Source organism: Pagrus pagrus (genome assembly GCF_965226575.1).
Source record: "Pagrus pagrus genome assembly, chromosome: 8".
NCBI lineage: Eukaryota > Metazoa > Chordata > Actinopteri > Spariformes > Sparidae > Pagrus > Pagrus pagrus.
This window is the reverse complement of record NC_140192.1, coordinates 5,252,208-5,273,662: the sequence shown is the minus strand read 5'-3', so window position 1 is coordinate 5,273,662 and position 21,455 is coordinate 5,252,208. Positions and strand designations below refer to the sequence as shown.

Genomic DNA, 21,455 nt, shown 5'->3' with positions numbered 1-21,455 from the left:
GTTTTGCAAGTTTTTATGATGATGTTGAAAAACAAGCTGAGGCGAACCTCTAAAAAGTGCAGCTTATAGACTGGATTCTTCTCTGCTAGTTAACCCTCTCACCCTCAACTCTCTGTGGAATATTTTCACAGTAAAAAGGATTTTGCAAGCAGGCTGGGAAAACAAACAACACATCTGCACACTATCCCATAAATAAGAAACAAATTACTTGCTGCCTAAAAAACACAGAAACCATCATCTGATCATCAAGCAAATTTAATTTAATAAGTGGCCTCAATGCCTGAAAATGAAATGGAAGTATCACAAACAAAACAAACAAACAAAAACACAGTTTATGCTAATAAATAAATAAATAAAATGTAGCATTCGAAAATACTTTAGCGCCAAGTAAACAACTCAGTAGACGAACTGAGCAAAAGTTGGAATCAGTGTATCCTTGGTTCAGTGTCTCATTATTCCAGAGTCAGAATTTTAGTCAGGACCATTGCCAAACCCGAATCAGGCTGGTACTGGTCTTTGTCCAGACAGTCTGGTGGTGGTGCAGATAAAGCACACATTAAAACAAGGGAAACTGAAAGCCAAGATCAAACCTATATTAAAGTCATGTCCCAAAATGATCATATGCTGTGATTTTCATTGTCTTGGTGAGTTACCCCAAAGAAATATCATGTCACACATATCAAGTGATATTTGTCCAATGTCCTCTTAACTCTTAAAGCCACTTAAACATTTACAGAAAAATCTAGAAATACTAATATCAACATGTACTGTATTTAGTGCACACGGTTTTTGACATTTTGACATATCTTCAGTGTACAGGCTACTCTTATAAATGAGAAAAACAGTGATTATGAACTTCAGTTTTTTAGCTCATTCAAGTAATTTGATCATCATTATCCTCTCCTTGGTTGCGTGGTTGGTTAGAATGATTGGTCTTTAGGTACGGCTGCAGCTGAGCTATCATGCTGTGGACACACCGAGCCTTTCTCTCCATGATCTCCCCCAGCTTGTGGACATACTCCCCAAATGCCTGTTCAAATAGGAACATAGAGTGAAGACAGACAAAAGTGCATAATCATTGTAAAATTTACAAAAAGGAAGGAGTGAACACGTGATTTTGAGTTATTCTGACCATATCAGGCTGCTGGCCCAGAAGCCTTCCATCTTTACGGCATAAAGTTTCCATCTCTTCTAGCTGCTCCCAGTGGGCCTGGACAACATGCCACCTAAAGAAAAACAGTAATATATGAGTCTCATAATGGTTGAGTCTTGTTATAGTGCAGAGATCTCTTATGAACAGGGGCTGTAACATTCATTTTGGATGGTTGTGGAAGCAAAATTTCTGAGATTACTGGGACTTACTGGCTGTGATATACATCTTCCAAGGTAGACAGATGGACTATGGGTCTAATTTGCAGATTGCTGGTTTTCTTTTCACTATTTGATTCTGTGGGAGCATTTGGTTGGAGTGACTGCGGTGTTGAAATGGGAAAAGCAAGTTTGTTGTGCATTTTATGTGCATACTCTGGTGGCATTTTGGGTGTCATTAGATTTTGTGAGCCAGTTTTCCTAGAGTGCTGGACCAAGGATGAGATGGACTGCATGAGAGAAGTTTCCACAGAAGCACACGTAGAGGATTTAAGGTGGGTTGCAGGGTCTTTGTTGTTCACGACATCAACAGCTGGTGTGGTTTGGGGTTTCTGATTGTACTCTGGGTCCCGGAGAGAGCTCAACATAACCTCCGGGATAGGACGCTTCATCATACCTGGAAAACACCAAAAAAATGTTCACATACCCATTTTTTATGAAATAGTTAGTACACACACATAAAGAACTCACACTTACCTATTCCACGATGTTTGTATGTGGCAAAACACATGTCTTTTCTCTGCTCAGAGTGATTAGCAGCTGTCGCAGTGTCAGGGGTGGGAGGGCAGTGGGTGTTTGCATGGGGAAGCTCCAAAAGAGACAGGTGAAATTCTGCGTCCTCGTCCTCGACAACTTTCCCTGCTATCTTCGCACATGTGAGGCACTCTTCTTCATCTTCCCTTCCCTTATGTTCTCCCCTTTCGTTCTCAAGCGGACGGATGTTGTTCTGTTCCCCTCGGAGAAACGATGCTGTGGTGACCTGCTGGTCCACTTGAAGCAAGGATATGCTGAGGGGGTCCATGGTATAGCTGAGAGAATCAGTAGAAGTCACTCCTTGAGCTAATAGAGACGTTTTGGCTTTGACCTCCACATGGTTGTGTACCTGAGTGTGAGCTGTATTTTCAGATATTATGTTCAGAGGATCGTAAGTTAATTTACATCCATTCTGTGTTATGGGGGTGGTGTGAGGTAGTGTGGGTGATTCAGCATTTGAAAGCTCTCTTCTATTGGCATTAGCAGCAAACAATGGTTCTGTCTGTCTACAGCTGCTTGAGGGCACTCCCTGTTGGGCATTTTGCCACGGTAGAGGCATGGTGTTTGAGGTGTATCTGGTATGTTTTAATTTAAGGGAGAGATCACTGAGTTTATCAGGGGTCAGGAGTGTGTTGCTATGCTCGCAGGCTGGGGAGAGGGGTCGTTCTGCTGGAGCTCTCTGATGGGGTGAATCAACAGAGGGGTGATTAAAGAGGCTGTTGCTGCCATTGCTGCTGTGGGTGAATGCTAAACTGTAGCCATCAGCTCCTTCTCGCTCCTCATTACTCCAAACTCCAGTGGCTGAGTCATTTGAGGCATCTAATCCTTCCTCGCCCACTTCTGAATCACAGTTGTGAGACCCTAGTGCCTCTAAATCAGCTGCCTCTGCACCTGTCCTCCTGCCTGTCTGCTCTGTCCCTGTTGTTGCGACCCAAGCCCACTTCCTCTCTCCTCCTCTTTCCACCCCAGCTGGCCTCAAGTCCTCCCTTCTTACGCTGACCTCTCCTTCACCTGTTGCCTTCGGTGACCTCCTTTTCTCACTTTTACCTCTTCCTTGCCCAAATCCTGATCCTGTTCCTTCCAAAGATACCCTCCAAACTTCGCTCAAGTCACCATGACCCACCTCACCCTTATTTTTACTGTAGCTTGGAGAGGTCTTGGTTTGTAAGAAATTCTCCGTACTGGGGAAGGAAAGTAATTTCTGTTCTCTGTTACCAACAGTCCTAACCTCAACCCTGGAACAGGAACAGGATGATGGGGAGACAGAGGAAGAGAGAGAGGCCTGGTTGGAGGAAGATGAAGCAGATGAAGCAGATGAGGGCATAAACTGCTGTAGCTGCTGGTGATACTGTCTCAAATGCCTCCCTCTCTCCGTATCCCTTTCATCAACCTTTTCTAAATCTCTTTCCCTTTGCCTTTCTACTTCACTACATGTGTCTCTACTGCTTTCCACTTGTCTTCTCCGTTCTATCGATCTTCTTTCTCCTTCTCTCCCTCCTTGCAAAGTGCTTTGCTGGGTCTCTTTTTCTCTGTGGTAGAATACAGATTCCCTTTGTGCCTCCCATAAGTGAAGCTGCTCATCAGTTGCTCGTCCCAGGACCAGCCCTGCCCCGATGTTTTGGTCACCATTTGCATGATCTGCACTGTCAGGACCTCCATATGTTTCTCTTCTACCTACCCTCCCACATGATTTCTCCCTCCTCTCCCTTTTTTCAGCTGTTCCCAGCATACCCCTGATTGGTGTAATTTGTTCAAGTCCAATCTCCTTTCTTCCTCTTGCACTTGTTTCTTCTCCCCATCTGCTGTTCTTGGGTGTGGAGCAGAGAATTGAGCCCCCTGTGGCCACCCTCGAGGTAGGTGTGGAGGGGCCAAAAGCCTCTCTTGGTCTCCCTAACTTTGGCTTTTTAGGGGGACTTTTTCCTCGAGCGCCAGTACTGCTTGCTCCGCTGCAGCTGTTGCCGTTGGACAGGTTACGTTTTGGAGAGGGTATTGTCTTGCCTCTTCTTCCTCCTCTTAGTCCTCCCTGTCCCCTCAACTCCTTCACCCTATGAAAAGTCAGATAAATGTGATGTCATTGCAAATAGCCACTAATCATTGCCTCTACAGCCCCTGACACTTCTTTAAAATTAAAAATATGTTATTATGAAATCGGGCTTTAAGAAAAAAAAAATCTTTCTAGACACAAATATCCCATATTAAATATCTCACATATATTGTATACAAACACACACACACATACACACACACACACACACACACACACACACAAAGACACACACACACTTACCGGTCTGCGTATCTCAGTGTATTAAGTGTGTGTTCAGTTGCCAAGTGACCAGGTGAAATGTTGGCAATCATGCATGTCATTGAGTCCCCAACAAATGAGTCTTTCAAAACCTAGAACAAGAACAATGTAATCCAAAGCACAGGACAGTTTACTGATCAAACTGGAATAAAAATAAGCCATGACATTTATGCACACTTGTATCACAAATACACACAATCAAGTTACAAAGTTTTTGTACCTGAGTAAGTTTGCTCTGTCTGAAAGGTGTGTGCGACTGCTCTTGATCAAGAGACCGGATACATTCTTTAAGCTGAGAAAAAGAAAACACAAACTTATACATGAGGAACAATATCCATATCTGCAAAAATGTCTTCGACTTTAAGTACAATCTCTGAGTGTGTGTGAGCGTGGTGTGTGTAGCTTACGGCCAACAGACTCTGATTGATCTCTGCTCCCTCCATACGACTCTGCCTGTCTGGTTCTTTGGTATCTGATGCCCTCTCACTTCCTGCCAGGTCCACAAACCACATTCTGCTGGCACAGACACACAAACGCACACACCCATCTGAGTTAATTAATTAAATTGCATTCAAACAATACAAAGTGTCTTACTTGACGCACAACATAACAGCCCTAGTGCTTTACAGTAGGTGCAAACCTTTGACTAAGAATTTAATTGCACTGATAACTTGGTTATTTCCACATATGACAGCAAAGCCTTTGAATCCTCGAAAGGACAAAACTGTTTGAAAAAGAATAAAATAAAACTTGCTATAACTCACCTACCAGCTGTCTGCTGGTTTAGACTTCTTAGCTGAATCTGAAGCAAGGCATGGGAACGAGAGGAGAGTGGATTTACTCCACTCATCCCCTGTGTGCGCTCCTCTGTACCCTGTGAAATCACCTGTTGCAAAGATATTAGGAGGAGATGCATAAGAGAAAGAAAAAGACAAGACATGTTGAAAGAGATTGTACAATGTCATTTTGGCATCCAAGCCTCTATCTAAAATATTCTAACAAATGGGGTGCTAATCAGAACACCAGCTCTGGACAGCACAGTATGGACGAGGCTTTTCTTTAAAGAATAGGGCAAACCTCCAGCAGTGAGCTGACTGAGTCCACTCTGACATCACGCAGCCCAGCGATGTGAACCACCTTCTGTCCATCTTCCCTGGCAAATAACCTAATAAAAGAATGAATAAAAGTACATTTATTAAAATGAGATTAAGAAAATCAAGGTTTATCATAAATGCAAGTATCCTGGTTCACTTTGACAATGATGTAATTAAAAAATCATATTTATTCTATAGAATTGAGTGACTATGTAACACAAATATGCAATTGATTATTTGACAAATATTTTCACATTTTACACCAAGTGCCTGCAAAATACATTATTCATCTATTTTTGATCAACTGCTATATGATCAACTTCTTATTGTTCATCTAGTGCAAGCTCCACCTCAAACATTCTTAGCCTCTTTTAACACAACAAAACACTGATGCAAACACACCTTTTTCTGTGGTCCAACAGGTCATACAGCTGACCACAGTAGATTTCAAAGAAACTGACGTACACCAGCGAGGGTGTGTGCGTGTGTGTGGTGGAGAGGTGAGCAAAAATGTCCCGGACAGCCAGTGCATACAACCCCGGTCTCCCAGGAGATGATCCCAACATGGTGTGAGTCTTCCCAGCACCTGTCTGGCCATATGCAAAGCAGGTCGCCTTGCCTCTATTGACACACACACAACAACATTGAGAGTTAGGAAGCACTGATTCACAGAAACAGAATAGAGCCTAAACACCTACAACTGTGTACTTCAAGCCTCAAAGCTGATTCATTTGGACTCCGATGGAAAATATGCGACAGTGACAATATGCACACCTCCATACATCAGTGCTATCCTACCCATTGAGCATGTGCTGCACCAGAGGATATGCTGTTCTTCTATACACTTCCTCATTGGAGCTTTCCTCCCCGAAAACCTGGTCAAAGTAGAACCTGTGCTGCAGGGACAAAAGAGCACGGGGCAAAGCATTCAATAAACAAAACAAACAGGAACAACAGCACATTGATCTGACAAAAATTCTTTATGTAACATCATCACAGGTTGATACTAAGTTTGTTTATTTGGAGACACTGCCATTTGTATCTTTAGTCGTACCGACAGTAAAGATACACGACAAACCTTTGATTTGTCACTGTCCCCTCTCTAGACATTTTATCTACCTGTAGTATGTAATCTGTGAGATCCACAGCCTCTTTGTTTTCATGAACGATCACACACTCTCCACTCAGAGTCGTCACAACATCTGTCTCTCCAGTCCTGCGCTCTGTGCGTGTCAGAGGTCTTTTCCTCACACACACACTGATCCGCTGGCCCCCAGGTTGCCTGCAACACGCACACACAAACACACACACCCATCATGGACGGCAGACAATGAAAATCAGGATGATCCTGTCCAAAGGAAATAATGCACATGATTTTGAAGAGACACAATCACAAAGGTTGTGCATGCATAGGAAACCTTCCCTTGATACAAGTGTTGAAGCTATTTGGGTATATTACTTTCTGAATGTCTGCGATGTTCAATAAATGTATTTCGCACACTGTAGCTGTCTTCACAAAGATATTAATTTGCAAGGAGGAAGCAGTGAGGAAAATACAAACCACCAGCACTCACTTTTTGTTTTGGGCAAGCGGGGAACTCAGTGGTAGTCCGTAGTTGTAGCCAGCTGCTCTCTTTGATTCATAAACAGGTGTTGCCTTGGACATGTGTTCAGAAGCAATGTTGCTGCTCATTTCCTTCCTTGATATTCCTTTTCTATCTTTGCACCCAACTGGTTTGTCGTTGAACTTCCTCGATGCCACTGTTGCAGGCCTGGGTTTTAGTTTGTGGGACAAGGAACACTTTGGTGAAAATCTGGTGTGAGAGTTGTTAATGGAAAGTTCCTCCATAATGTCTTGTTTGGCGTTTGCTCCTATGTGATGATCAGATTGATGACTATGGACCTCCAGCTTGTGGTTGTTGTTTCCTTTGCAGCCACATACCACAGCACTTCCATTGCCATGCTGCACAGGTATGGCTGATCCTTTTCCTTGGCCTGGCTCACTATGTCTATTATAACTTTCACTGCCTACTGGATGAGAAAACAGCTTCTGATGATGATCGATGGTTTCACAACTGAAATCAAGCCGTCTGCGAACACATGATGGTTTGGAAAAACTGGCTGCATTCAGCTTACTCACAGCAGCATCCATCTCATCCTCATCCTCATATACATCTTCATCAGGATCTCCACAAACATCATTAGTACTGCTACTGTCCACCACAGCATAGCCCTCATCAGCACCATCCGTTTCATAATCATCAAGATCTAAATATTCTGGGCTTTCGAGGTCAAGAGTTTTGAGCATTTGGACCAGATGAAAGAGTTGAGTCCTGTCCTCCATAGAGCGGATTCCCAAGATGGGATAGTCCTCCATGGTCAGCCCTGAAAGGTGCACTGCACGATGAACACCCACTGAGGTAAACCTGAATAACAGGAGGCAGATGGTCAGAGGAGGAGAGGAAACAGCAAAATGTGAATTTGGATGTGCTGTGAGTGAGTAAGCTTACCTGGCATAGTGACGCTGCAGCCCAGCCGCTTTCAGACACTCGTACAAGCAAAGTGTCATTTCCTTCTTTTCTCTCTCTTTTTCTTTTACTTCACTCCACCTGCCCTGCGAGTGGCAAACATGACGCTTCAGTCTCTCCATCACACAATGCAAATCCTACAAGACCTTACTGTACAACAAGAGTAACTCTATGACAACAGGCTAAACTTGTGCAGAAAATAACTCAGAACAACTACAAACTTGAATTGCATTGAGACTGATGGCCAATGGTCTGCTCGGTCACTGTGTCTTTACTACCACACTGCACTGTTATGGTGGCAAGCAAAGCACAGGACTCTGTATGATGCTGAAACTTGACACTTGGTCAGGATGGAGCCGGGGCAGCACGGTGCAGTCATGTCACACATTTCTGTAACATAGCAAATATGATAAATATAGCAGACACAGGCATGCAACTGTTGCTTCCTTGACTTCTACAGTAGATTAGCTGACAGCTGCTATAGTCCTGCTGTGTGGCACTCGAGTGACACCATCCTCATATGCGTGCATAAGGTGCTGAGAGTGCTGTTCATTACTGTGTTTATGAAACAGTACACTGCTTCAACTGAGGTCCATATTTCCCCTTAGGCTGAGCTACAGTGCCTACAGTACACACATGTCTGGATTTAAGTGTCAGCTATTGTTAATCCTGCAAAGATTGCAGTTTAAATTATATATATGGCCAATTTAGCAATAGATAGTGTTGCAAAATGTACCCAAAAGTCATGCTTGAGTAAAAAGTGAAGATATCATGTTAAAGTATTACTGTGGTAAAAGTAAAAAAATCACAAATAGCATACGAGTAGTACCTGAGTAACAGTCTTAAAGTATCTGATATTAAATATACTTAAGTATCAAAAGTGAAAGTTTATAAAACATGGGTGTTTTTACTGTGTACACTCTGGGTCAACCAAATATCAGTCTGGCGGATTATCGGATCTGATATTCAGCATTGTTCCGATTATCAGGATCAGTGGGTCTTTGTTAATCAGACTGCCGATAAAATCAATTAATTTAAAATGTGCAACTTTGGCTCTGATGCAACATTTAATCCGCAAAGTAATAAAAGTCATTGAATTAATGTAGTGGATAAAAAGTACAATATTTGCCTCCAAATATAGTAGAGTGGAGGTATAAAGTAGCAGAAAATGGTACACAAGTGAAGTACAAGTACCAAAGTATGTATCAAGACTTCACTTAAGTACAGTGCTTGAGTAAATGTATTCACTTATACATTCCCTCTCTGACTGTAGAGCATAGATTAAGGGTAAAGTGACATCTGTCCCTTGCAGGACATGAGATCTATGAGATGGTTAACTGTAAGGCTGTGAAGTTTGAACAAACAGAAACTCACCTCACTCCAGACTTTTCAGCATCGATAGACAAATGAGTGAACACGACGGTTTATTTGAAGGAACAAACTGAATGCATTAATTTTTCACAAACTTGCCCGCTTGAGCAGTATCACTATTTCCGTACACAGAGTGGGTCTCCATAACGACGAAAACGGTTTCAGGGGAGGGCGCTTCGTGTCCCCGCTGTGGGTGAGAGGAGCAGCTCCTGGACGGGCAGTCAGGTCCGCAGGGGGCAGAAATTATTAGACATGTTATCAAACGTAAACGCAGAAAGACAGCCGGTCAAATTACGCTCAGTTCAGCATGATAGAGACAGATAATCCCTCAGAGGGCTTAATGCCCACCAACAAACCTGCTAAGACAAAAAGCCTTCTCAGACTAAACCACTGAAACATTTGCCCCACAAGAGTTACAAGCAGAGCTGAGAAGATGTATTGATAGATGTATTTTCTGATATTAATAATGATAAAACACATTATTATTAGTGTTATAACTAGAAAAATTACACAAGCTATAGCTAATATATTGCAGAGAGAGCATGGTTATAGATAACATAACCAACCTATGCTCTATTCTACAGTGAAGCATAATTATAAAGTGGTAATTATGTTTACCCCCTTATGTTGTACAATGTAGGATCCGACTCGGGAAAATAAAAAGAAAACAAATAAAAAGAAAACAGATAAAACAAAAACATGATGTGACATTTTCCAAGGTTATAGAAAAACATGATGTGAAAATATAAAAAAACTAACTAAAATATTAAATGTGTGCTTTTATTTTATTTTATAATGACACTTGTGATATTTCTATTATTTTTATTATGATTATTTTACCCTCACAAGTCTCTGCCATAATCCTTTACACTTCATATTATATATACAACAACAGCTAATACATGCATGCGTACTTTAGGTATACTTGGCACATCCTCTGTTTGCAATTTAGTTTATAAATGTTAAGACATTATGGGGAAACAATCTTTAAACCATAAAGGTGAAAGAAGCCATGCAATCTCGTTCATCTGCCCGTGTTTCACTGGGGACGACATTTGATGTAACACACAACATTGGCTCTTCCTCAAACCCGCCGCATCTACGGTTGTCTTGAAACGCTAACGAGGGTTTATCTTCCATTTTTATGATTTGACACGAGTCCAAATAAATACAGCCGGTCTGTGTGATGCAGATAAAGCACCAGAACATCCGTGCGTGTAATGTTCGGGAGATAAAATGAAACGTTCCGCCCACATGGACCCAAAGTAGCATCAGCAGTGAGCAGTTGCCAGACCATCTGTGAGAAAGACTGCCATGGCAACAAACTGCACAACTTAAAGGTGACGCTCAGTGTCAGAGATGTGAACTGGAGACACAAAAGGTGAGTTGGCTTAATAAATAATAAACATCTACGAGCTGAATTAAAGAGGAACTACCACTCTAAATGTTTGACTTTTTATTCATGCAGCTTGTCATCTGTTCCTCTTTTTAAAGGTCTATGAAAGTAAATATGTTCAAAACATCTGGAACATCTTGCAGCAGCATCTTATTCTCTCTGACTCACTGCAGCACTGTACTGTAGACTCACAGGACTGAGCCCTGTTGTTTGACACCGAGGTGAAGTTAGTTTTAGGTTGGATATTGGACAGACATTCACTCCGGAGACTCCAGCGGAGCCTCTTCCTCAGTTCCCCCCAGTGTTGGCAGCAGGAGGACGGTTAGCTCGCCTCCCAGAACCGCTGACTTAGGGACCATCAATAAATTACCCCATTGTTTGTTTGATTTACACATTTTTTACACAGTTCATCTTTTTGTATTTTTGTGAACGACAAATTACTAACCTTTAATTACTTTCATTGAATGTATTTTCTCATATCAGTATTCTGTATTTTATTTTATTTTTAGTATTTGTTATTTGTAACAAAATACTTTTAGATGTATTTTTGCCCATTTTTGCCCATCTCACATCTTTTAATACATTTTTAGTCATTTAAACGCTTAACAGCAATTAATCAATTAACCATTAATCATTAACATCCCCTCTGAGCATATTTTTTGTATTATAATAATTATATATAATGAGTTTTCATATCGAAAGGGTAACATATAAGTCGATCTCAGTATCTATGATAGGCCGATATATGCCAATAATATTGGCCTACCAATATATCAGTCAGGCTCTATCTAATAGATCTGCCTAAAAACAAAATTCATTATTGTGAATCTATTTTGTTATTACTCATGTCCTTGAAACTTACATTATGTAAACCATATTCTTATTCATACCAGGAAATCTGCTGTAAGAAGTGATCAACATGTCATCTGAGGAGGAGACTTCTCAGACATCCTCTTCTTCCTCTTCTCCTCCTCCCTCCTCCTCCTGCTCCTCTCCTCCCCCTGCCTCCCATTTCGTCGGGAAGAAGGAGGACATTGTCAAGGCTGGGCGAGTGACCAAGCTTGTGAATGGATGCAGAGATGTACTGGTCCTGCACCACCAGGGGCAGCTTCATGCAATGGACATGCGCTGCTACCGTAAGCTCTTTGTGTGTGGATGTCGTTTTTTTTTGTTAAAATAATGCATAATGCTGTAATTGTAAAGGCTGTCCTCACCTGTAGTTTTTTGTTTTCCTGTTGAAACATTTATAAATATGTTTACATTTGTAAGCACCACTTGGAACTGGCAAAAAGTGTTTTTTTATTTAGTTGTATGGTATAATTTTGTAGAGAACAGTGACAGGGTTTTTAAGTGGACTTGTGTGGATCTGTGGTCGTCCTGTGCAGCTTCCAAAGCCTACCCTTGTGTTCAAATGAGTAAAAATGAGTGGACAGTAAAGCAACACATTTATTTTACTGTTGGTGTTGCCAACGAGTCGACTCAAGGCGCAAAGAAGTCTCATATTGTCCATATGATATGATTATAAGAAGAAGAAAGTTAAGATAAAGATAAAATAATGAAGACTACAAATAGCCAAGACAACATTCATCATCTTCATGACATCCTGTTTTTGAAGCGTGGACTTGACACTGCTGTCTGTAATGACACTTGTTTTTCCACTCACAGATTCAGGCGGTGCATTACAGTACGGAGACATCGAGGTATGTTGAGCATAATTCTAATATTTAAGACCATTTATTTTTTGGTCAGTTCATTGCAAATCTCTTGCCCAAGCTTCCCTGTGTGTTTTCTTGTAAGACTGCCATTAAAGCTGCTACTATCTGGTCTCTCTAATCGCCTTCATGCTGCGTCAACATCAGGAGTTTAATGGGCAGATGTGCATCGTGTGTCCATGGCACAAGTACAAGATCACACTCGCAGAGGGGGAAGGGCTTTACCAAGCTGTGGAGGACCCTACAGCCAAACCCCTGAGAACATACTGGCGCTCCAAGGGTGTCAAACAGAGGATTCACAAGGTCACCGAGGTCAACACGGATGTATACGTAACACTGAACGACTCCAGCGAGGCTGTTGATTCAGATGTCTACCAAACTGAGAGATATAGGACTGCCTTACTCAATGCCCAGCCAAAACCCAAGACCAACAAATAGCTCAAGGATTTCTTACAGTTGTTTGGGACTGTTTGGGATGTTTTGTTGTCTTCCACTAGAAAGTATATCAAAAGCTTTCAGAATCTGTCTGTCACAATAATAATAATTATTATCAAAAAACTGTTGATTCGTGTGTAAGCCAGAAAGCCTGTAAGACTTCTATGAGTCAATCAAGGTAAAATGAATGACATTTATCCTGTAGTTGCAGGATGTGTGTCGTTGCAGTGTATTTTTGTCTGGCTCCAGAGAAATATTGAGTTTTATTTGCTTAGCATACACTTTCAGTAATTTGCTCTTGGTCTGATGGAGACAGTTAGGACAGAAACAGGGCACTACTGCAGACACTGGGCTCAGCTGTAATGCCCTACGGGTATGATGTATATGATGTATTTAGCATTTATGAAATTATTTTTGTGTCCCATTGTCATGGTAAATGATGTGCAGAATATTATTAGCAGTCATTTGTGTCATTTGTCAATTTACACACAGCTAAATTCTTCTGAACATAATTCAACACAAGTCAAGAACAATACAAAAATACTTAAAAACAACAAAAGATTCTTGTGACTTTTGGTACATTTTAGATTTTGTTTGTTTATCTGTTTCCTGTTTTTATGCCTTGCTGCAAAACCAATTTCCCTTCAGGGACAAATAAAGTTGAATTTGAAGATCCTCTATGGAAATAAAGATCTGATCAGATTTTATTACATTTAGCTGCAAATTTTCACATTCAGAAGGATTGTTGAGGCTTTAACTGTAACTTAAATTCCACCGATGTGTTTTGCAGTGAAATTACACGGTTGAGATTAGGTTCATTAGTTGACTGACAGATAACTAATCGACAAGTATTATGATAATTGATCAAATATTTTTGCCATTATTAACATTAACTGGTTTCAGCTTCTGAAATGTGAGGATTTGCAGCTTTCCTCTGTTTTATATCATTTTAAAATTAAAATACATTTGAGTTTGAGGCTGTTGGTCAAAAAACAATTAATTCGAAGACATCAGTCTTGGTATGGGGAAATTGTGATTGTGAGTTTTGTTTAATTTCTGACCTTTTATAGACCAACTCATTATCGATTGATCAGTAAAAAAAAAATAAAAAAAATTGACAGATACTACATGATCATTTAAATAATACTTAGATGCAGCCCCATTAAAGTATTTTAAATTGTTGGAGGACTAACAAGAGACCTGAATGGATGCTAATCAAGCACAGTTTGTACATGCCTACACAGTAAATTCAGTTAAGTATTATTATGAAGGACGCAGGCCTTCCTGTTACTTAATACTTGTACGCCCCTATATTTCAGAGGGACAATGCAATTTGTAATTTACCCCTTTATGTCTATGTATACAAATTACTTTGATGATCAAGATTTTTCAACTGCATCATGAATAATAACTAGCAGATAGTAGGCCTGTCATATAACAATCACGTGGCTGTTCAAAACAGACGCTAGGTGGCAGCAGCGCGCCGTGTGGTCGAAAAGTATATCGGGTCGCAGCCTGATGACGTCAGAGACGCCACAATATGGTGCTCGCACAGATATTGTGGGTAACACAAGAAGCGAAACTGGCTGTATTTTCATAATTGGCACAGTTTCTACTTAACTAAACATTGTAGGACTACCCAGATTTAAAACTCACTCAGTTTTGTGTCTATTGTGTGAAGTTTCAGATCAAACATGGCCGCTAACAGAAGATAAAGCTCCAGGACAATAACAGTGAAGCCATCACTTTCTGGTCTCTCTTTCGTTTCAAACAAATATTTTGCCGTGATGGCTTCAGGTATGTCTTGCTTAGCCTGACTGGTACAGATAATTCAGGTCATGTTGTTCGCGGTTATTAATTTATTGCCTAATTTTCCTCAGAGGATGAAATCAACCTGCTGGTCATCGTCGTGGATGTGAATCCGATATGGTGGGGACAGCAAGCTCAACGTGAACCAGAGGTAGTATAATAAGTCATAAGTCGGATATTATTTTGACTTGTGAATTAAATGTTGCTTAGGCTGTAAAACACATCCGTGTTCTTGTATCTGCCCAGTTCACCCTGTCAAAGTGTCTGGATGCAGCCATGGTGTTAGGGAACTCCCACATGGCCATGACCAGGACAAACAAGCTGGCTATCATCGCTAGTCACTGTCAAGACAGGTAACTATGTGTAACCATTTCCAATGTACCTTTACTGAAAGGTTATACTTAAGTACATATTTTATACTTCAGTTCAGCTACAGCTCAGAGGGAAATGTTCTGTATTTTACTCAACTACTTTTATTTCACAGCAATATTTCCTAGTTACTTCCCTAGCAACCTGACTTTTTCACTTCCTCTTGTTTTTGGCTAGTGACCCCTGCAAAAAAAGTATTTAGGTCCCCTTGCCACATTTCAGATGTCATGAGTATTTGAAATAGTTAATAAAGCTAATTTAAATGCTACCTACCACTGAATGCAACAGTTTTAACAATCTAAAAATGTCATATAATTATAAATCACCCACACAGGCCTTTGTTGTGCAAAAGCAGCAAAAGTACAGAAGTATTTGCAGCAAAAGTACAATTTACTGCAAACACTTCTGAGGTCCTGTCCTCACTGGAGTGGTCCAGGGTTCGAGTCCCCTCTCTCTCTCATCCCATTTCCTGTCACCTCTCTGAGCTGTCCTGTAAAAATGAAGCCATAAAGGCCAAAAAAAAATACTTGGGGGTGGGGTGGGGCGGGGGAAGAAAGGTTTAAATGCAGGACCTTTACTTGTATTTTTACATGGTGGTGCCTATGCTTATACTTCAATAATAGTTTCCAGGATTGAGGGTGGACTACTGTCTTGGTGACTGTAATATTTTTTGCATTTGTTGCTGCTTAACGTATTCAAATGTTTCCTGCTTATTTTATTTCAGTCACTTCCTGTATCCAGGCAAGAACTGGAGAGGTGGGGACAACGGTGGAGATGATGCGTCCTCCAGCGGGGATGGAAAATATGAACTCCTGTCAGTTGCCAACAACCTTATTGCCGAAGAGATCAGGAATGTTATGACAAAAAGTAAGTACAAGCCTGTTTCTGTGTGAGTAAAATGAACTTTGAAATATATACAGCAGATTTAAGTAGCCAGGCTTTCTCAACATACTAAAAGCAAAAAAGAAAATGGTTACTGTGGTTATTTACAGCTTTATTTTCATGTTTTTAAAAACGTTCTACAGTGTCGGTGACTTGATAAAATTTACTACGTGTCTTGTGTTATTGCAGCTGAAGTGAGGGGAAATTCAACTGATACGCTGTTGGCTGGATCCCTTGCCAAAGCTCTCTGCTGTATCCTTTCACTTTTAAAATTTTGAGTTAAGGGTATTAACAATGTATACAGCATGCAACACCCTCTATTCTTAAAGTTTCTGTTCTCATACTGTTTTTGTTGTAAGGTTATTGTTTTTATAACACATTTTTTTGTTTGTTTTTTAAACTTTCTTCCTCTACACTGTGTATTTCCTAATCTTTTGATATTCAGATATTCACAGGGTCTCCAAAGATGTGGAAGGTAGTCAAAAGTTTTTATTATCAAGCTTGATAATGCTCTCTAATAGTCACTGTTTTTCTTTTCGATACTTATTAATGTTGCCTTTTCTTTTTTTAGTTGGACAGGAGGTAAAATCAAGAATATTGGTAAGCCCTAAATGGTCCAATTATTTCTTTTGAGTTCTTTTGTTTTATTTTCCTTGACCTTGAACAAAGCTTCTGTAACTTATTTGATAGGTGATAAAAGCAGCCGAGGACTGTGCCCGGCAGTACATGAACTTCATGAATGTTATTTTTGCAGCCCAGAAGCAGGTAAAACATTGAGTTTACTTATGCCTTCTGTTTATGTCTTGTAACTTGTATATTTATTTAAATAAAAAACTTGATTTGTTTTGTATTTTAAAACAGAACATCCTGATAGATGCCTGTGTGTTGGACTCTGACTCAGGTCTCCTTCAGCAGGTACGTTTTTCTGGATTTGTAAGGATATTGACGGTAGGGCGGATGCCAAATATTTGACTATAAGGATATTCATTTGTTGGGTTGGTATTCAGTTTTCAATATAGGGATTCAGATAGTCATTGTATTTGTTTTAAAAATGTAGGCTGGGTAAAGGTAAACTGCAAAAAAACCCAAAAACTGTTACTATGTCAGCACTACAACCTGTATCATGATGTCAAGTACAATCCAAAACCTATCCTGAGAAAAGCAAGCTTGTCATGCATTGATATTAAATAGTTTGTGGAACAGTTATAGTAAAACAAACAATCAAGGCGAGTTGCTCTCACATCACTTTGTCTTGTTTATATTGTTTTAAGTGTTATATAATATAACACTTAAAACAATATAAGTTATATTTTATATGAATATCATCAGCATAAGATTTACCCAGAGTTTGGTGTTGTAATACTTTGACTATATTTTTGCTGTCGTAACATAAACTATATATTGTATAGATACCCATTTTTTTACCTTCAGATATTTATTATTTATTCATTTATTTTGTAGGCTTGTGATATAACTGGAGGATTGTACCTCAAGATACCACAGAAAATTGCCCTGGCACAATACCTTTTGGTGAGTGTGCAGTACAGATTTCCACATTTGTAAAAGTCTCATCCATTTATAGAAAGACCTGCTTTGTGTTGATGATAATGTTTTGTGAACAGTGGGTGTTCCTGCCAGACTCTGAGCAGCGTGCACAGCTGGTGCTGCCGCCGCCTGCACATGTGGACTACAGAGCTGCATGTTTCTGCCACCGTAATCTCATTGAGATCGGTTATGTGTGCTCAGTTTGTCTGTCAAGTAAGTTCGATTCCCGGTTAAAATTGCACGGCAACAGGTTTTATATATCTGGCATAAGCCACAGTTAGTGTTTCCACGTTAATGCTTTCCTTTGTCTTCTTTTTAAGTATTCTGCAACTTCAGCCCCATCTGTACAACTTGCGAGTGAGTCTTTTTTCAGTTTTTTAATTAAGCAATATCTTGAAGCTGCAGCAATACCTATTTCATCTGAATTTCTGAAATTCTGTAATGTGATTTCACCTTCACTCAACACTGTCAATAATCTAAAATCATCTATAATCTAAAATCTTATTATTTTTTTAGGACTGCCTTCAAAATCCAACTGCCACAGATGGTCAAGCCCAAAAAGAAGAAACTCAAGCAGTCTACGTGATTTTTGTACTAATGTGGTATATATAGTTAGTTTCCTTTTTGATATTTAAATATACCATTTTGTTTGGTATAGTTTTGTAACAAACATCAGTGATATCCTAGAAATGTCTTGGAGGCAGTTAAGGCCATATGAACATAATGACTCAGCATTTCTCAAAATAATACTTAATAATTCCAGTCCCATCTCGAGAGTTTCATGTTCACCCCAACTCCAATCCTCCCAAATATATCCTCTTTGTAGAAACAATTGTTTCCTGACAAATTTGGGTTAAGTATAGATGCAAATATTTTACATATAAAATAGGCATTCAAACATGTGTCCTATGTATTTTGTTCACACAAGTCTTAATTTCATCATGATTGGTCTGTTCATATTGATATAAACAATTGGCACACAACAGCTTTTAGCAGTTCTTTGTGTTGGGAAAGCTTAATCCACTAAATGTGGTAACTGCTTTTGGAAAAAAAACTTTTTTTTATAATAAAAATGTTTGTCAAAGCCTTTTTTCATTATTATGTTGACTTAATTGTTCAGACTTCCACTGTTTTGCTGAAACAATCATGAGGTGTAGAGCTGGAAATAATTTACTTAATGAGAACAGTGTGCAGCTTCAAACAGGTGAAGAAGGTATATTCAACCAAAATAAAAGTTCACTCAAAATAAAATCTTTAATTACATGTGGAATAAACATTTCTGTAATGATTCATCACCTTAACAAGATTCAATTTGCTGTTGCAGAACATTTGATGGGTCATCTCTTCCCAAAGAGTTGAAATATGTCTTTTATTAATGATGGCAGTAAAGGAAATCAATTATTTTTCAAAGTCGCCAGTTTTTGCTTTTTAGTGTCTGTTCATCATTTCAGATTAGTAGAAGATATCTCAAAAGCTACTCCAGATTTACATAGACTTGTGTAATGGATACCCTTGGTTAATCCTATTATTTTTTTAGTGGTAGTCTTACACCAACATTACTACTTGCACACTAGATCTAGATCAATAAAACAATTGCAATGCCATTTGCTACATGCATCTTTGTTCCCATGAGTAACTCTCAACTTTTAATTGAAACAGTCAGTTGTTTGAACATGTAGGATTCTAATCAGAGCATTGTAAGGTAGTGATGTTTTTTAGCTATCGTTCAGCAAACTCAACATGACTTCTCTAAAGGAGAAGTGAAAGAGGAAGTGTCTGCAGTGTGTACAAAGTCCATTTGAATCCACCCAGGGGTATCATAAGATGAGGAAAGGATTTCACAATTTAAATTCTGCACAAAGTCAAGGTGATCATCGATGGATTGGAACAATGTTGCATCTGAAAAAGAGAAAAAAGACAGGCCAGTGACTCATATGAACAGCGTTATACCCGCTAATACCAACAAACCGCTATTAAAATCATTAATCATACATCTCGGTGGATGTTTTTAAGAGTATTTTGTCAATTTAAAACATGCAGTAAGATCAACATAATTGCTCTGCTCACTACTCTTTTCAGCAGCTTTGTTCCTGTGAGCTTCAAAGCTTTCTTTGCTTCTGAGGATCAGTTGCTCTACTGGACACTCAAATGATAAATCTGTGACAATCCAAATACATGGATCTGTGTCTGTAGCACTCACCCCAGCAGACCTCTGCCTGACCATCGCTGTGGAGTCAGGCTCATCTGAGCTTTCTGGCCATCCCGGATGACTGTGACACGTAATGGTTTCTGTAAAAGGACATAACATTGCTGTTTACACTCCAGATATTACCTGCATTCAGCAAAATGTACCCTTTGGTTTGGAAAGAAAAAGCTGTGATAACTAGTAGACTTTTTTTCTAATGCCAACAAAAGATCTGATAATTAAACTTAAAAAAATTTAAGCTGCCATTTCTGGGATTTAATAAATCCTAATTCTGCTTTAGTATTATTATCTTTCCAGTGCTAATTTAGACCTAATGATAGATCAAACTGCATTAAAATTAAACAATTATCACAACATAATTATGGTGCCGAATGACAAACACTAAAATAAGTTTTACTGAACCAAAAAAGCAGCTGTGCATTAAGTTAGTATCTTACCCCTTCACTGTGTTGTACCACAGAGGCAATATTCTGGAGGTTCTGAAAGTTCCCCGTGTTCACAGAACCAAACTCAATAAGTTCATCACCGACTCTGAGCCCCTTTGGAAAGAAACATCCAATGACTACAATCACAGGAACAAAAACAGCTACTTTTTTTACATCTTTACTTCAAAGAATAGTGATTATTTATCAAAATCTACAGCCAGACACAAAAGTATAGTTCACATTACTCACAGCTCCACAGGCAGGTGAGCCTTGTGTCACAGCATCCACTCGTGCAAATGGAGGAGGAAGAGTGACCTGCTGCTCCATCGCCTCCTCCTGGGCCTCTGTCTCATCCTGTTCCCGCTTCGCTTTCTCTCGAGCATGCAGCTTGTGCAGGGCTTCTTCTATCTCCACCATGATGGCCTTGTGATCGTTCTGCAGGCCTGACAGAAAAGATCAAAGCATTACCCTTAAAATAACAATAGATTCAATGTCAATGGAAGCAATTTGGCTTCATATTATCGGCTTTATTTATCAGCTAGAATTTAACCAATACTGATAAATAGCAAATATTATAAATTTACCAATATCCAGCCGATATATATCATGCAGTCCTAATGCTTATAAGTATCAGTTCGTGTCATCTTCAAAAAGTTGCACCAGTATTATAAGCTGCCAGTCTCTGGCCAGGTGTGGAGCTGAGGTTATGTCATTTATTTTACTGGCAGTATGTCCTGACAAATATTTACATTTAGATACACTTCCTGAATTACCTTGACAGACTTTCACATTTAGTTAACAGGTGGATTACTAGAAGTTGTGTTGCTTCACGTCAAACAGTGGCTCACAGACGAAGTCACCCAAACGTCAACAACAACAACAAACACCCTGCTGCTTACATGAAATGCTGTGTCTCGCTGTCCTGATCTGGTATAAATTAACATCTGATCGCGGGTAGCCCTCTTCGTCAATCAAGGGCTCTTCAACTCCGACACCTTGCTGAAAACAGAATAAAGACAGACGGGCACCTTTAGCTAATGTCAACAACGCTGTGGTTAGCTTGAAGCTGGATGTATGTCTAGCTAACTGATTATCTGACAAACTTACGTCATCCAAAACGTCGTAATAAGCTTTAATCTGCTCTTCAATTTCATCTTTCTTTTTAACAAGGTTCTGTACATCCGCCATTGTTATTTCTGACTCTCCAGAGTAGTTTTCCCCTGTCGTCTTCATGGCTGCAACACCGACAACACAAGGATGGCACTTCCGGTGTAAGGCCGTGACGCAGCATGTTCTGTGTGACGTATAAAAAAAGGGCCTCCTTCTTCTTCTTCTTCTTCTTCTTCTACTTTTTTAAAATGTATTTATTTTTTATTTAAGAATTTAAGATATACAGTATATGTTGTATAGGGGATACAAAATTTTTTAAAATTTTACAATCAATCAACATCGCATTACGCCTTCTTCTTCTTCTTC

The 21,455-nt window shown here is 39.7% G+C and overlaps 4 protein-coding genes across 8 annotated transcripts; 2 read left to right on the top strand and 2 right to left on the bottom strand.

Moving 5' to 3' along the window:
- Positions 1 to 278: 278 nt before the first annotated feature.
- On the bottom strand, positions 279 to 9,407 carry LOC311261652 (uncharacterized protein). Of its 2 annotated transcripts, XM_084360482.1 has the most exons (15): positions 9,204 to 9,407; positions 7,812 to 7,915; positions 6,876 to 7,727; positions 6,421 to 6,583; positions 6,100 to 6,197; positions 5,704 to 5,922; positions 5,285 to 5,372; positions 4,972 to 5,093; positions 4,615 to 4,720; positions 4,428 to 4,499; positions 4,190 to 4,299; positions 1,846 to 3,947; positions 1,363 to 1,765; positions 1,133 to 1,226; positions 279 to 1,030 (listed from the first exon to the last, which is right to left on the bottom strand). In XM_084360482.1, exons 2-15 carry the CDS (start codon positions 7,868 to 7,870, stop codon positions 875 to 877), a joined length of 4,644 nt encoding a protein of 1,547 aa, XP_084216608.1. In that variant the 5' UTR covers positions 7,871 to 7,915; positions 9,204 to 9,407; the 3' UTR covers positions 279 to 874. The 2 variants fall into 2 exon arrangements, with proteins under 2 accessions (XP_084216608.1, XP_084216607.1); XM_084360481.1 differs by lacking the exon at positions 9,204 to 9,407 and having other exon boundaries at positions 7,812 to 8,216.
- An 858-nt stretch (positions 9,408 to 10,265) lies between these two features.
- On the top strand, positions 10,266 to 13,421 carry LOC311260761 (Rieske domain-containing protein-like). 2 transcript variants are annotated; one of them, XM_084358966.1, is made up of 5 exons: positions 10,266 to 10,581; positions 10,695 to 10,917; positions 11,490 to 11,732; positions 12,262 to 12,296; positions 12,456 to 13,421. In XM_084358966.1, exons 3-5 carry the CDS (start codon positions 11,516 to 11,518, stop codon positions 12,744 to 12,746), a joined length of 543 nt encoding a protein of 180 aa, XP_084215092.1. In that variant the 5' UTR covers positions 10,266 to 10,581; positions 10,695 to 10,917; positions 11,490 to 11,515; the 3' UTR covers positions 12,747 to 13,421. The 2 variants fall into 2 exon arrangements, with proteins under 2 accessions (XP_084215092.1, XP_084215091.1); XM_084358965.1 differs by lacking the exon at positions 10,695 to 10,917.
- Positions 13,422 to 14,222: 801 nt separating this feature from the next.
- Positions 14,223 to 18,437, top strand: gtf2h3 (general transcription factor IIH, polypeptide 3). 3 transcript variants are annotated; one of them, XM_084358961.1, is made up of 14 exons: positions 14,223 to 14,303; positions 14,425 to 14,540; positions 14,624 to 14,703; positions 14,799 to 14,905; positions 15,646 to 15,788; positions 15,993 to 16,055; positions 16,249 to 16,278; positions 16,375 to 16,403; positions 16,494 to 16,568; positions 16,665 to 16,718; positions 17,265 to 17,333; positions 17,426 to 17,561; positions 17,669 to 17,705; positions 17,865 to 18,437. In XM_084358961.1, exons 2-14 carry the CDS (start codon positions 14,531 to 14,533, stop codon positions 17,932 to 17,934), a joined length of 903 nt encoding a protein of 300 aa, XP_084215087.1. In that variant the 5' UTR covers positions 14,223 to 14,303; positions 14,425 to 14,530; the 3' UTR covers positions 17,935 to 18,437. The 3 variants fall into 3 exon arrangements, with proteins under 3 accessions (XP_084215087.1, XP_084215089.1, XP_084215088.1); XM_084358963.1 differs by having other exon boundaries at positions 14,261 to 14,303; positions 14,431 to 14,540; XM_084358962.1 differs by lacking the exon at positions 14,223 to 14,303 and having other exon boundaries at positions 14,311 to 14,540.
- A 146-nt stretch (positions 18,438 to 18,583) lies between these two features.
- On the bottom strand, positions 18,584 to 21,253 carry psmd9 (proteasome 26S subunit, non-ATPase 9). Its single transcript, XM_084358964.1, has 6 exons — positions 21,087 to 21,253; positions 20,879 to 20,978; positions 20,229 to 20,422; positions 19,992 to 20,093; positions 19,549 to 19,637; positions 18,584 to 19,247 (listed from the first exon to the last, which is right to left on the bottom strand). The coding sequence occupies exons 1-6, from the start codon at positions 21,210 to 21,212 to the stop codon at positions 19,220 to 19,222; spliced, it is 639 nt and encodes a 212-aa protein (XP_084215090.1). The 5' UTR covers positions 21,213 to 21,253; the 3' UTR covers positions 18,584 to 19,219.
- Positions 21,254 to 21,455: the final 202 nt, after the last annotated feature.

Bases quoted from the DNA above. Each gene is read 5' to 3' on its own strand.
- LOC311261652 (XM_084360481.1), bottom strand. From the start codon at position 7,951: ATGGAGAGACTGAAGCGTCATGTTTGCCACTCGCAGGGCAGGTGGAGT. The intron at 7,728-7,811 runs GTAAGCTTACTC...CCTGTTATTCAG, and splicing joins CTGCAGCGTCACTATGCCAG to GTTTACCTCAGTGGGTGTTC. The intron at 1,227-1,362 runs GTAAGTCCCAGT...GTTTTTCTTTAG, and splicing joins GAAGATGTATATCACAGCCA to GTGGCATGTTGTCCAGGCCC.
- LOC311260761 (XM_084358965.1), top strand. From the start codon at position 11,516: ATGTCATCTGAGGAGGAGACTTCTCAGACATCCTCTTCTTCCTCTTCT. The intron at 11,733-12,261 runs GTAAGCTCTTTG...TTCCACTCACAG, and splicing joins AATGGACATGCGCTGCTACC to ATTCAGGCGGTGCATTACAG. The intron at 12,297-12,455 runs GTATGTTGAGCA...CGTCAACATCAG, and splicing joins TACAGTACGGAGACATCGAG to GAGTTTAATGGGCAGATGTG.
- gtf2h3 (XM_084358961.1), top strand. The intron at 16,279-16,374 runs GTAGTCAAAAGT...TTCTTTTTTTAG, and splicing joins GGTCTCCAAAGATGTGGAAG to TTGGACAGGAGGTAAAATCA. The intron at 17,562-17,668 runs GTAAGTTCGATT...CTTCTTTTTAAG, and splicing joins GTGCTCAGTTTGTCTGTCAA to TATTCTGCAACTTCAGCCCC.
- psmd9 (XM_084358964.1), bottom strand. From the start codon at position 21,212: ATGAAGACGACAGGGGAAAACTACTCTGGAGAGTCAGAAATAACAATG. The intron at 20,979-21,086 runs GTAAGTTTGTCA...TTCTGTTTTCAG, and splicing joins ATTACGACGTTTTGGATGAC to CAAGGTGTCGGAGTTGAAGA. The intron at 20,094-20,228 runs GTGAGTAATGTG...TTCTTTCCAAAG, and splicing joins GCTCACCTGCCTGTGGAGCT to GGGCTCAGAGTCGGTGATGA.